General features: G+C 41.0%; 1 protein-coding gene across 6 annotated transcripts in view; it reads right to left on the bottom strand.

Annotated features, from left to right (window-relative positions):
• The window catches only part of SPTAN1 (spectrin alpha, non-erythrocytic 1), a 72,538-nt gene that overhangs the window by 8,456 nt on the left and 49,425 nt on the right, over window positions 1-14,657 (bottom strand). For 4 of the 6 annotated variants that reach the window (XM_073314432.2, XM_073314425.2, XM_073314427.2 and 1 more), the window contains 21 exons: window positions 14,089-14,233; window positions 13,797-13,978; window positions 13,514-13,613; window positions 13,098-13,295; window positions 12,815-12,961; window positions 12,047-12,150; window positions 11,720-11,882; window positions 11,164-11,178; window positions 9,169-9,300; window positions 8,640-8,777; window positions 8,125-8,229; window positions 7,723-7,931; window positions 6,428-6,548; window positions 5,758-5,879; window positions 4,992-5,124; window positions 4,082-4,180; window positions 2,840-2,999; window positions 2,545-2,621; window positions 2,168-2,377; window positions 737-1,033; window positions 76-188 (listed from right to left, as the gene is read on the bottom strand). In XM_073314432.2, coding sequence (XP_073170533.1) covers window positions 76-188; window positions 737-1,033; window positions 2,168-2,377; window positions 2,545-2,621; window positions 2,840-2,999; window positions 4,082-4,180; window positions 4,992-5,124; window positions 5,758-5,879; window positions 6,428-6,548; window positions 7,723-7,931; window positions 8,125-8,229; window positions 8,640-8,777; window positions 9,169-9,300; window positions 11,164-11,178; window positions 11,720-11,882; window positions 12,047-12,150; window positions 12,815-12,961; window positions 13,098-13,295; window positions 13,514-13,613; window positions 13,797-13,978; window positions 14,089-14,233 — 2,970 coding nt within the window. The remainder of the gene's footprint in view (window positions 1-75; window positions 189-736; window positions 1,034-2,167; window positions 2,378-2,544; window positions 2,622-2,839; window positions 3,000-4,081; window positions 4,181-4,991; window positions 5,125-5,757; window positions 5,880-6,427; window positions 6,549-7,722; window positions 7,932-8,124; window positions 8,230-8,639; window positions 8,778-9,168; window positions 9,301-11,163; window positions 11,179-11,719; window positions 11,883-12,046; window positions 12,151-12,814; window positions 12,962-13,097; window positions 13,296-13,513; window positions 13,614-13,796; window positions 13,979-14,088; window positions 14,234-14,657) is intronic. The other 2 variants (XM_073314426.2, XM_073314429.2) reach the window with 1 other exon arrangement.

Below are 14,657 nucleotides of genomic sequence, written 5' to 3'. Positions count from 1 at the left end.
CCTTCTCAATGGGACACAAATGATTCTCTTTGGGAAATTCCCTAAGGCCAGCTCCTCTGTTAAGACAGACTGTACCTGGTCTCCTGAATCCACTGGTGGAAAGCATTAGCATGCTGAGCAAACTCCTGGCGCAATTTGTCATTTTCCTCCTGTCTTCGCTGCTCCTTCTGCAGCTCTAACTCACGTTCCTGAGAAACAGGGAAGTCATTTTACACTGAGAAAGAACATGGCACCTTTATCATGCACTGAAATACAGAAACCAAGCCAGCGCAGCAGTGAGATCTGGAGCTCAGCCCAAGACTGAGGGCCTGTAGGGTCTCTTGCCTGACTGCTCCACTAGTCTATAACTATGATCATCAATATTCCTACAGAAGTCTTGAGAATCAGCATTGAAGTGAGCCTTGCAATCATAATACTGTAACAAGACAGGTCATAAGGAACAGAGTATCATAGCTACAAATGGGAGATCGTTATTTGTTTTTGGGGTCTTTCAGGAAGAATGGAATGGGAGGGGGAGGGTCATGAAGTAGCAACCCAAATATATGGAGAACGGAGGATTTTGGGAGGTGCTAGTCCCACAGAATTCCTTTCAGAAACATTTCTGTGCTACCAGATGAAGGTGTTTCCATTTGTAATGTTTTATTGCTGAATAAGAGCACTGATTATCTGGATAGACGGTGTCCAAGGAAGAATTCAGAGGCAGAGTGGCAATGGGAAGAGACTTGTTCCAATTTACCTTGATGATCTTCTGCAGGTTCCTCCAGGTCTCTTCAAGAGCCTCCATAGTGAACCAAGTATATGGGTTGGAGGCTACACGGAAACTCTTGATCTGGCGATCCAGCTCAGCTAGCTGGTTGAAGTCAGCCTGGGCGGAACTTAGTGAGGAGCGGAAAGCATCATGAGCCTCTCGCAGTGCCTTGATCTCCTCCAGTGAGTTACACCGCACAGGGTCAGTCAAGTCCTCCTCTGCATTCTCAAACCAACTGTTAAAGGCAGATGCCTTCTTTGCAAAAGTCAGGAACAGATCCTCAACCTCAGAGAGAGAAGACAATCTAGGTGTTTACTTAGGCAATAACACAAATAGAATGTATTCAAGCAGGAGGATCTGGTATTAAGAACATGCAATAAATAATATATAATTTGCACCTGTTGCTCCTTTCTTGCAAGGCAGAGAACTAACCATAAGCACTATCTGTAAAATGGGGATAGTACTATTCCTCCCCATGACATCTCCCCTAAGACACAGCCTAAGAGGCCCATCTCATCCTCACCCACAGCTCTTAGGGGCAAGGCCAGACCTTTCCAGGAAGCAAAAGCTGTCTCTGGCCTCTTAGTGGCAGCTGGGGAGACAGCAATACATTTTGAGGCTTGGGAACCATCTTAGAGAACTTCCTTTAAAAAACCCCAGACACAACTGCAAGTCAGCAGGTCCCTGCTCACTTCTGTCTAGAGAAAGGGGCTATTTTTCAGTGGTGGAAATGTTGAAGGGAGGGGCACTTTGGGGACAGCAACGGTAGAGCATGTTGGCTAGGCAAGCTGTAAAAGGACAGTTGGGAGAGGTCAGGGGAACTAGGAAACAAAATTTTAATCTAAGTTTTGCATTTGGGAATTGTGTTTGTGTGTGTAGTCTGTCTTGTATATTTGGACTGTAAGCTCTTCAGGGCAGGGACTGTCATACTTTGTGTTTGTACAGTACCTAATACTAGGCCCTGATCCTGATCAGGGCCGTTAATAATTTACTTTACAGTAGCACCTATTAACAACATAAAGGAGGAAGTAATTTGTTCAAGAACACATAGCCAGTAGCAGAGTTTGGACTGGAACCCAGAACTCTAGACTCCCAGGCCCCTTGCAGTGACCACTTAACAATACTGCATCCCTATCTAAGTGTTTTCTCAAAAATAAAACATAGCAGAAAATCTGTCCTCAACAAATTGTATGTTAGTTAAATAACTACAATTATGATATACAAGTTGCACACGACGTAGAAGGCTAGTTCTTTAAAACAACTCCACTGTCAATACCTTTTCCATGAATGCTTCTCACGAGAAAGTGTTTAGTGTATGGTGTTTTGTGTATGTTTTTACACAGCTTGCATATCAAGATTTTAAATCAATGCTGTGCACGACTGTCAAGCTTTATAGCGTTCCAAGGTCTGTGTTCTCACCTTTCTGAAGTGCTCCTGGGCCTCCAGGAGTTTCTTCTTCCTAGCAGCAGAATTAGCCAGCAGCTGATTCCAGCGTTTCATCAAAGAAGCATGCCGGACCTCAATGGCCTTTGACTGGATGTGTTTGGCTGCCAGCAACTGATCTTTCAGTGCAGTGATGTTTGCAATTCCTTCCTGCTGGAAAGCCTGGAGACCAGCGTCAAAAGTTTCCTGCAGCATTAAAAAGGAAGAGACTAATGTAGATTAACTATATTTATGGATGATGTAGACATTGTTTTAGGTAAATGCAAAAATAAATGGCAGGCCCTCCGATATTCATCTGCCTGATGAGCATTAAAGCTCCATTGCTTCTCTGGCTCAAAGCACCTTGTACTGACCTGTTTGGTGAGGAGTGTTTGCACAGAGGAGAGATCCCGTCCATAATCATCTGTCTTCAGACTGTTTTCCTTCTCACCTGGATAATGAAGTAGAGACTAAATATAAACACCCACATTCCTTCTTCCTAAATTTGGGGAAGGGATATCACTGCTCAGCAAATCAATGGCTCAGACTACCACTCACATCCGCTTAGTAAAACAAGGTTAGTCAGAAACCATTCTCCATTCAAGAAGGGCTATAATGTTTTCAGTCACCTGCTTTGTCAGTGCACATATGTTTCAATGCAGCACATACCTATCCAAGACTCTACTACATCGGCTTTCCAGTTGAACTGGAGGAAGGCAGAGTTCTCATCTAGTTTGGCCTTCCTTTGAGCAGCCGCCTTCTCCAGATCTGACACTTTGCCCCTCAGGCCTTTTATCTTTGCAGTTATGTTCTCCTCATGATGATTGTTCTGTGGAATAGGAGAAAACAGTTTAGTACCCACGTGATTTAATCATCTTCCACACACCACTGGAGGAAATTTAGTCCTGTTCACCAAATTAGGAAGAAATACACTTAAAACATGTAGGCATCTGAGGGACTCCTTGGGATACTTATGGGAATTCCTAAAATGGATACCAAAGCTGAGGACAACAGAAGCAATTAAGACTAGTGTTCTCAAAAGAACTGAAGGGAGTTAGCTGCTCAAATCCCATTCTGAGTTTGGTGCCTAGCTCCCCTTAGGTTGCTCTGACAATCTCAAACAAGAAACATTAGCTCATGACTAATACAATAAATCCTGCACAATAACTCACAAGGCAGCCCACTAGCTCTAACAACATGGGAACAAACCACCTCGATTCACATTTAGGGATTCTCCATTTGGTGAAGAAGATGGCCTCATTCTACCTTAGTATGTGCCCCAAATGTGAGAGAAATCAGGAATGCAAACAATTTACTCCTGTTTTTCCCCCTGTATTGCTAGACTATTAAGGCTTTCTGGGAAGTGAATATACAGATAGAAAACAAAAGCATGGGATGGATAACAGTTGTTTTAGGTCTTTCGGAGAAAATTCCAATTCAATTTATGTTTCACAAAGATCTTACTGACTAGATGAGAAGTGTTAAAGATAATGGGAAAAGGTATCATGGTACACAAATGGGTATGTCAGAGGCTCTAAGCATAAAAGACAAGAATTCTTGGTCTGGTCTAGCACAGACCCATATGTAAGAATCAATTGGGATGGCTGTCTGTGGGAAAGAGAAATTAAGCGACTTGCCCAAGACATCCAACAAATCAGCAACAGAGCCAGAATTAAAACGAAGGAGCTTCTGTTAACAGTCCACCATGCTGCTGTCTCTAAAGTATTTAAAATCAATTATATGCCAAATGCCCTGTTATTGTGGCTATAGAGAGCATGATGTGTAGATGGTGTTTAGTTTTCATTTTTTAAACATACTTGCAGCTCAGTGTTAAGAGAACAGTGAATCCATTTTGACATGCTGACACTTTAAAGAACGTTCAAGGCATTCTTCTTACCAGGTTACACTCACCTTCTTAATGAGGTCCTCTCCATTAGCACAAACATCATTCACTCTGTCCTTGTGGACAGTGAAGTCAGTTTCAAATGCTTCATGCTTTTTCAGCAAGCCCTGCAGGGAAAGCATGTTCACAAGTCACTTTACTACATAATTTTACTTCTCAAGATGACTGCTTATAAAACAAGGATGAAAAGAAAGCAAAACAAAACATGATGATAGTAGGCCTGCAACACATCAATCAGTTCAATACTCACCATTACAACTAGTTAGTTAGTTTTAGCTAATATACATTCTGGCTATTTTTTGGGGTGTGTGAGGGAGGAATAATGGTTGGGTATAGTCCTGGATATAGTCCTTAAATATAATGTTAAGTTAGTTTTCTTTCACCTTTATCCAAGGAGAGATAAGGTCTTCTCTATGAAGTCCACTAGAGACCTCACCATGCAGATCTAATTTACCTGGAAAGCATTTAGATCCTGCAAACACACACATGCTTAATTGTAAGCACATGGACAATATTTAAGTTAAGCAAAAAAAAGATGGATTAGAAAGATTCTGTTGCTTCTTGCTGCTGCTGAGACTCTTCTTCTTTGCAACTCAGAAGTGGGATTAAAAAAACATTTAAACCATTTTTACACAATTCTGGGGTTGCTTTGCATCAGTCCAGTCCTCCAGAACAAATAAAAGCAGTCTGCTTTAATTAGAGCTGCCTACCAAAGGCCCAAACCCACAAGATCCTTCTAAATACCAGAGAAAAATCTTTTGAATCATTTTTATAGAAGGATCATCAATATTTTATACTTCTTTAAAATGAACAAAATGTCTGACTTGAAAAATAACAAAAGGGTATTTTAAATTCTAACCATTACATGTTATAAATAGCTGGTAAGGAGAGAACCAGAACAGTACAGCTTTTGCTTACTTGGATAGCAGCAAGTGTGTCTCCATAATCCTCACTGGCTACCAGGGTCATTTTCTCATTGATCCAGGCTTCCTCCTCTTCCACATTTGCTACAAACTGCTGATACTCCAGAGACTCCTCTAGACGTTGACCACTGTAAGAGGAATGAGAGGAAGTGGTGGAAGGAAATCACAGGTTGCATTCTGTACATTCAATTATGATGTGGAAGCAGAATAACTACTAAATGTAGGTGCACTGGAGGTCAAGACAGGTGAAAGGACGGCCTGCTCACTGCCATCAACCCTAAAATGTGATCATTTTACACTAACCTCTTTCCTCCAGAAGCTGAAAATGACCCCACTGTGACACTGCCAGCTCTAGATCTACCCTAAATCTACTATGTAATTCACCAGGCCATTTCACAGTCCTTACATTTCCAGAAATTATGTATTTCCTCCCCCATGGTCTCTATTCAGAAGAGCACAGCATGGTGGGAACAACAATGTCAAGCCTCTAGCCTCCAAATGAAGAAGGAATAAATGCCCCCCAAAGTTTAGATTGTGTTCAACTAAAGGAAAAGACAAAATTGAAGTTAGTACTGATCAGCATTTACGAATGAACCCCTTTTTACCTGTCCCCTCAGGCACGGCCTCAGCAGAATGCAGTATTAGCATTTATTGCATTGATATTGTTGATGACCTGAATCAAAGATTGCAAGATTTGGCTGCTACTTGTCCCTATATGTTTCATTCATAGTTCCTGGTGTAGAAAAATGATTCTCACTCACCGAGCTGCTGCCAACTGCTTTAACTCCTTCCAGTGGTCTACAAACTGAGCTAGTCTCTGCTGTATCTCCTCCTTTCCAATCGTGTTATCATCTGACAGTTTCTTACCAGTGTCTGACAAGCCCTGTGAAGCAGACAAAGCACACATCTGTCTTCTCAGTGTTTTCAATTTTCAGCAGCAATGATGCTTTCTCCTCATGATTTACCTGCACTCCCTACAACTCCTCAGTTTTGGGTCATTTTCTTTCACAAACATACCCTTTTTCTTCTTTCCTCCAGTTCATGTGTTTTTTGTGGATTTAGAATCAAGGTGAGGAGTGTTACTGTTTGAAGAGGAAGGAACTTCCTGCCACTTTAATTTAAAATACTCCATATCTTTGCTTAGTCACACCCTTCTTCAGGAGCATAAAGAAGTCTGATTTCCTTTGTGATCTGCAGAAACATCTCAGGATGCACAGATCTAAACCAGTGATGTTTGTAATTGATTGTGATCCAGATTATATAAATGTTAAAAATCTATAACTTGACTATACAGAGTACTACACTTTCTATCATGACTGGTTATTTTCCTCATCCAAATGTTTGCCTGTAACCTACACAGTTTGTGTTGGAAACAACACAGCAGTACCTGTCATGGAACAGCTCTTCATCTATTTTTTTTTTTTTTTTTACCTGGATGGCAGGTTCATGAGCAGCCAATTCTGCTTCCAGACGTTTGTGTTTCTTTCTTAGGTTCTGCACTCCAGTTAGGTCTCTGCCATAGTCCTCTGAGCTAACCAGCAGCTTCTTTTCCCTGAGTCCCAGAGAGGAAAAGGAGGAGGAGGGGGATGAGTAAAGTTTGTTCCTTTAAAGGTCAAACCAGACAGATATAACAGCTGCCACTGAAAACTTGACTCTTAACAGCTCTAACAGGAATGAACATTACCTCCTTTTGTATGTTTCACATTCCAGGACTGGAGTTTACAGCAAATTATTACATATATTTAAAGCGGTAAATAAAAGGATTTTAATGGGGTCCTCTGTTTTTAGCATTTGATGGCCTTTCAGCTACTTTATGATACAGAGGATCCAAGGCAGAGAAATCAATATAAATAATGAGGATGTTCCCTACAACCCAGCACTATGAGCACCTTTGAAGCAGTAAGCCATGCACCTGACTTATAAATGTTAGTCAAAAGGATTCAGCTCTCATCACTTTAACCAGAACAGTTTCAAAGAGGGGACAGGGCGCTCCCTTTATATATGTATACTACAGAAATATCCACTCCTTCTCTCCCTTTAAAGCTTGAAAATAAGTATAGTTCTCCAATTTTGATCATTTCTATTTGGCTAACCTACACATATTGATGGAGTGGAACCAGCACAGTTCTTATTTCCTTGATTATACACCAGTCATATCAATAGTATCAGGATCCATACGGACATCTCTGGAAAGCGTTTTTCCTTAACTGCTATCACAGGCCAAAATAGTAAAACTAAAAACTGCTTTCAGCGGGCTCATAAGTGCCTTTTTGAAAGAAATTTAAAATTGACAGAGGCAGAGTTTAAAAGATACACAGGATTCATAGGATTTTTAACACAAGATTATAGTCAAACCTCAATTTTTTCCTAGCATTGAACATGCTTCCTGAAGCCTGACCATAGATATCTGTAGACATTAAGACCATGCCCACACTAGAGTTGAAGGCACTTCTGCATGCTTCCCCGAGCACTGCGGGCAAGGGGTGTGTGCGCGCGTGCGTGTACGCTATAGACAAGACAGCATATACCTGACAAGTGGGTAGGTAGTCTATGGCATAGTTAGATTAACATGGTTCTTGGGGAAATCATCATTTTCCTCACTGATATGGTAAATTGTGCTATGAACACTGTTAAACAACTGCGTTGAAATATGGTTGTTGATAGCATGGCTATAATATGGACATCGCCTCAGACAATGCTACATCTAGAACTTCTGAAGTACATACTTGATCCAGGACTCCTCATCGTCCATATCCCGGAAGAACTGATGCAAGCGGTGGGACTCATTCAGATTCGCACGGCGGGCAGCTGCCATGCTCTTGATCCGCTGGAAGCGCCCATTAATAGTGTCTCGCTTGTCCTTTACCTGGGAGGTGTCAAAAGCGCTGCTGGTCATCAAGCTGTCAGCCTGGCCATTCAGGTCCTTCAGGCGATCCTGGAATCATAAGCAAGGAGTGTATGAAGAACGAAAATCTCAATTTCGCAATCAGCACAGGATCTTCTCTTCATATTCATGATGTACACACAGAAAAAATGTATTTCTACAGGTTTAAACTTTACAGCATGTTGCTATGGCATTCTTTGATTACTATAATTTCTCTTCCTCTGTTAGCAGAGGAGGTGCTTACCTCATGGGCAGATATGTCAGCTTCCAGGAGTTGGTGTTTCTTCAGCAGGTTATTTACAGATGCCAGGTCTTTTCCATAGTCTTCAGATGCAAGCAGAGCCTCCACCTGGAAAAGGAAGAATACAATTACATATTGCAGTTTAACTAAGAACTGCGAGTGTAATGCTCTTAGTTGTGCAGGCGACAGGTTGTCTCCTCCAACTGTCCCCAGTGCAAGTTAAGTTTGTGAAGTTTGTCTCCCTGCTTGTCTCAGACACAGGAGATTTTATGCAAGCACGTTTCCTGCCAACATCAGTGTAGGAAATGACACAAGCAATGAAACTTCCCAAACACTTGTTTTTTATTCTCTTAAGAATTTTGTACTAAAGAATCATTTTTGCAGTGAGAGTTTTAACTTTTTCATGCCAGCAACTGAGATTTTTTTGGAGCACATCACATATCAGCAAAGGGAGCCAGTATCAGAGAAACTGCAGTCCCTTCAGAGTGCATAATCCCCAATCCAGGGTGGTCAGGTACCTCTGACAGCCAAAAGTCAAAATCCTTGATTCCAGTATTGAAATTCTGCTGTTTGTTTGCTTCCTTCAGCTTCTGACTCTTCTCTGCTGATTTCTGCACCAGGAACTGCCACTGGTCAGCCAGAGCAGCTAAACGTGCCTGTTACAAAAAGGAGAAGATAAATGCTCAGAGCAAAACAAAATCCCTAATAAATGTAGCAAATGAACACACTGTACACATTTGGTTGCTGCTTCTACAACTATAGATTATGCAGTTATTCATGCGATCTAGGAAAATTCTCCATTGTATGCCTCTCCAGTTCACTTTTACATTCTGACAGAAGAATCAGAAAACATTACTCATTCCCAAGCAAAAATGGGACAAAACAGTTCTCATGCTCCATACTGCATAGTTAAACAAGGAATTTAAAAAAAAAAAAAAAAAAAAAGCTTCTACAAAAGAAAGTGGTTTTCCTCATTCTAACAAAATGTAACTATAGAATCAGTGGAAGGCTACATGTCATTAACTATCCTATATGTGCTGCCCCTACCTTCACTGCATCCTCACTGCCGGCACATGCTCCCCGATCAATGAGAGAATTCCCCATGTCAATGACTCCACGGATCCGGTCTGCATTGGCATGAAGTTCAGCTTCAAAGGCCTGGTGTTTCTGGTGTTTGCTCTGAATGCAACAAAAACAAAGCTGTTAAGGACTGGACATGGGGCTCCTAAATTATTCTCATGGGTTGAGAAGAGAATGCAAGAATGTTCTGCATAGACAGGGTTAGAAGGAAGGGAGTTTGTGTGAAGCATTTCCCCAGATTAGACTAAATACCTTATGTAAAATCATGAAAATCAAAATCTCTCTCTAGGCATTTACATCACATTCACCACTTGCTCTCTCAGTCTTACTAAGTGAGCATTAGGCTGTTTTTGAACCAGCATGTCTACCCTGCGATTGAACATTTACACTAATATTCCTATATCAGCATATATCTCCTGCATTTTAAAGGGGGCTGCAATACATTTCTAATGTTAAGTTTTGCTATTCTCCAAATATGGATTTCTGGTTTACATGGCACCACCGCTAAAAAAGATTGACTGTGTATGTACGTACCCTGAACATGGTGCCTGCTCCACACTAATCAGGTCTAGAGGTTTATGACTTTTCCCATCCAAACCCATGGGTCAGGAGAAAAGTCCCCACCCCAACCTGCACTTTTCTCCACACCTTTCATATTAGAAGATATGGAGTTACCATATGACTAAATTATGTGGTCAAATTAAACATAGTTCGCAACTCAACTATTTAAGAAACAACGCTTAGCTGTTCGTTGAAATTTGTCTTCACTGAAAATTGAAGGCACCATGAGAACAACAGGAGCCACAGGAAGGGAGTGAATAAGCAGTTTTCTTTCATATACATGCATACACCCACCATAAGCATAAACAATGGGACGAGAACAACAAAACAGTATTTACAAGTAACAACTCCACATGCTAGTAACACTGGACACATGGGAAAAATACATTGTCCTGAGGGAGAATGGAAGGGAAGGTGACTGTTAAAGTAAAAATAAAACAAGAAAAATGCTACAGTACTGTTATGAAAAATTCTGCATGCCTGCTTATTCTGGAAACGGCTATTGCTGAAGGCTGTGATTATACTGTACGTCAGCTAAAATCCACCCATTTCTTGGCATATAAATTCATTATGCGGGAGAATGAAAAAAGCTTCTCATAGTACAAAATGTCCATCTATTACCACCAAAACAAATTCAGACCCTAGGGAAATGACAGACGACATTTTTGCTTGAGTTGCCAATATATAGATAGTGCAGCCTCCAGGGCCAGAAAGACAAACACTGCTTCCTTCACTTGGGCCCCTACTTCCTTACCCTAGTCACTCCTCCACTCTTCGCTTTGCTCTGTCCTCTTTCTGATTCTTCTCCTCCTTGGATTCTTACCACTCCCATCAGCCTTCTACATATACTCTCAGTTCTGCAATCTTCCCTCTACTTCTTCCACACTGCTATCCCTGCAAACTGTGGGTCTCCAACTTTCACTGATAAAATTTCTGAAGGAAGGGTGACTCCAGACATAAATTAGTGGAATTGACATCTCAAGGCCATGGGTTAATCACCACAGCTCTAGGTCCACCAGGAATGAGGACAAGACATGTCCAGTAGCCAAATATTTGAAAAAGGAGGATGACAATCCATATTTCTATTTCCTTATGAGCCACCCCTTAAAGAACTAATACCACACCACAAATTAAACAGATCATGCAGAACACATCTGCAAAACAAATACATAAGTAAATGGTGTTTAAGAGGCATTAACTAAACAAAAAAGCAACACCCAAAAACACTGAGGCTTATGGTAACATCTGTTTGGAGGTAATGAATATCAGAAAATGGAAAAGAAACTGGATGAATTAATGGATGGAGCAACACTGAACACAGTCAGACTTTGTGCTCACATATAATCTATACAGAGGAACAAACACCTACCATGGCAAGTCCAACCAAACTACAAAACTTACCAGCAATTTGGAAAGCTACAAAACAGATCAAGAAGAGAAGAGTTCAGTGCAGTCATACTGATCCACATATCAGTATTAAAACAGAGGAAATCACAAAGTTTTTCTTTAATAATGAAAAATAGATGAAGACTGCATCTTAGGGCAGTAAGTGGGGTTGGGACATAAGAGACATTTATAAAAGGTAAATACTTATTTTATCATCTAGTCATTAGGGAGAAGAGAGGATAGGATGTCTTATCAAATTTACACTGGAGCATAACTGCCTAGGGATTTATGTGAATTCTGGCAGCATATTTATGTGGATATTATATTTATTAAAAAATAATTACTGCCTTCTATTTTGGTCCTTTCTCTATGCATATTGCATGTCTCCATAATGAAATGATTGCTTTATTTACATTTTCTCTCCTTTAGAAGATTAATTCCAAACAATTTGTTATCCCTTTAACACGGAATTGAAATTTTTCCTGTGCACATCCTGTAATCAGCAACAGGATATGCCACATGGAATTAAACTTTCACTCCATTTGACTTTCTTGGTCAAATAATTATTCACCTGGATGTTTGTGGGATCCTTATAGGATTCATCACTTGCAGTTTGGAGTTTTTCACTGATCCAAGCCTCTATTTCATCAACATCACGGCTGAACTGCTGGAGGGTCTGAGATTCTCCCAGTTTAGATCTCTTCTCAATCATCTGAGCTTTCAAACGACGCCACCTGTACATAATAAGAGATATGGTTCATACTCACCAGTACCTATAAGAACAGGCATGAAGTAGGAGACTATGTACCATCATAACAGCGATAAATTTTCTCTAAACAATTTCCTTCTTTTCAGAAGGTATCCGCAGCTGATCTAACAATGAAATTAGTACACCAACCTGTCCAGAACTTCATTGCGTCTGTTAGAAACGACCCCTTTAGCATAGTGGTCAGCAGAAATCAGCTGGTCAGCAAACGATTGCAGGGCAGCAATTTTTTCTTCCTGTTCAAAACAAAAGGACACAAGTTGGGTGGATTCAGGTACCGCAAAAAACCAAAAAGCCACTGTGTCAGAACTAGAATAGGGCATCCTTTTGAAAGGAGGCTGGTATCTTGTTAATAGGAGTCTAAGGAAATCAGCCCTATGTCAGGATGAGCAGAACTCCACTTAAGAGCAAGTGGGGGATCCTGCAGATCAGACATTGAGAAGAAAATTCTTTTGGCCTCTGTGCCAGAACTACAGAGGCACTTCTCTCAGGATCAGAAAGGGCTCTTCCCGGATTTAGAGGAAGTGGAGAAACACTGATTTTTTTCAGTGTAAGGACTTCCAATACAAACCATTAAATCACTTAGTCTTTTCACAAGAAATCTGCTGTACTGTGATTCATGCTACCCTAGTTAGGTAAATACCTATTATTTTATTGCATCCTGTTCATAGCCAATCAATAACAAACCCCTTATCTGCAGTGATAGTAGCCATTTCTCATCTTTGTAACCAGTTTCTAACCTGCTAAATATTTAGAACAAATCTTTATAGGGTTCTAAACTTTAGAGTCACATCACCAACATCAGATCTATCATATCCTGCTGACCTTAAAAGAAGCTTGCAAGAGCTGAATGTAAAATAAAATAGAAAAACTGTCCCCCACTTTGGATACATCCCTCACCTGGACATTGATTGCTTTATCAAAGTCTTCATGTTTCTTGATGAGAGCCTCCACACTGTCTAAGGAATCTCCTTTATCTTCTGTGTTCAGGAAAGCCTCCCGGGCAGCCATCCAGTTTTCTGCTTGTTCACAGTCCCGATGAAACAGCTAAGGAGAAGGAACACAGGTAGGAGAAGACTAGCCAGTGAGTACGGTCCACTGGTGGGAGTGAAATAAAAATTTCCTTAAGCAAGCATACTACTTAAAAAAAAAAAAAAAAAAAAAAAAAAAGGCAGCAAAGTACCTGTAGTTCTAGACACTGGTCCAGCATCATTCTACGTTGGACCCAGGCTTTCTCCAAGTCCGCCCGTTCTTGATCTAGAACATCCAGTTTCTCCTTGATCTCTGGGCTGGCATAGTGTCCACGAGCCAAGAGTTGTTGCCCAAACTGCTCAAATGCCTGGAAAGTGCCAGCCCTGGCATCTATTTCAGTGCGATGTTCCTTTGGGGGGGGGAGGGAGAAGGGGAGAAAAGAGGTTTAATAACTAGAAACAGAATGCTAAACTGAGAGGAAATGATTTTATCAGTCTCATCTTGGAAATATACATGAGGAGTCTCAAAAAAACACTGTTGAACTGGTTTACTAACAGAGTACATAAAACTGATTTTAACAGCAAATGTTCACACCTACAGAAAAATGCTGAGGGCTCTTGCACATACCTGGTGTCTCTCCAATAAAGCCTCAGCTCCAGTCACATCCTTTGCCAGTTCATCTGAGGATACCAGCCCCCGGATTCCATTGATCCAAGACATGAGGTCCCTGTAGCCATAAAACCAACCAAAAAATTGTTTGTTTGTTTTTTCTTGCAGCAAGTCTGATTAGGGAAATGAGTTATCTTTCACCACTCCAACAAATATTCAGTCCAAGCCATATACTATATGTACTTAAATTGATAACTAAACTAACAGTGGGGACGAGGGATTTGATCAGTTTAGTTTTTACCTGAAGTCACTGAGGAAACGTTGCAGGTCATGAGAATCCCCAAGCTTCTCTTTACGCTGGTCGGCACGTTTCCCCAGGCTATTCCAGGCCTGGTTCAGTTCAGTACATTTTTCTTGAAGGTCTTCAGCAGACTCTGGGTGTGACTGAATCAGGCGTTCAGCAGTCTCACCTAAAGAGTTCACCTAGCAATAAAGAAGGAGGAGTAAGAAGAAAGGCAGGAACCTCTTTTGCAGTACCATTATTACGGCTACAGAAAGCAAGTAACCCATGTGTTCTGGTCTCTTGGTCTGACCTTGTCTCCAAGAGCTGCCAAATCTCTCTCAAAGCCTTCATGCTTGCGCTGCAGGGCCTGCACACTGGCCAGGTCATGCCCGTAGTTGTCTGTATTTAATGCCTGATTCTTTTCTTCAATCCATTCCTTTGTTTCATCAGCATCTCTGGTTGGGGAAAAAGGAAAAACACTGAAATGAATGACATGCAAGAGTCTCATCAAACTCCAGGTAGCCTGTTTCCATAAGGTCTTAAGTATCTAATACTTAAATCAGAATTTTTAGTGCCCTTCAATAATAAGCTTTCCTCTGAGAATCTCAACACTTAATAAATCAAGCTTCAGATTACACCTGTGAGGTAGTGTAAATTCTCAAGATCACAAAGGCGATCTCTGGCAGAGCCAGGAAACTAATCTAGACCTCCTAATTCTCACATTCCTGTGCTGTAACCATTAGAGAAACTCTCCTCTCTCTAGTGAATGCAGACACGGAATACATAGAGTTCTTGTTGGACCTGGATTAAGATATACTTTCCTTTTCAGGAATGAATGTAGCAGGAGAAATTAATGAGAGATGTGGAGGAGGCTGGGGC

The sequence above is a fragment of the Lepidochelys kempii genome, chromosome 16 (assembly GCF_965140285.1).
Source record: "Lepidochelys kempii isolate rLepKem1 chromosome 16, rLepKem1.hap1, whole genome shotgun sequence".
In the NCBI taxonomy this organism is placed as follows: domain Eukaryota; kingdom Metazoa; phylum Chordata; order Testudines; family Cheloniidae; genus Lepidochelys; species Lepidochelys kempii.
Note: the sequence above shows the minus strand (reverse complement) of the source record. Positions and strands in the feature narration are given on the sequence as shown.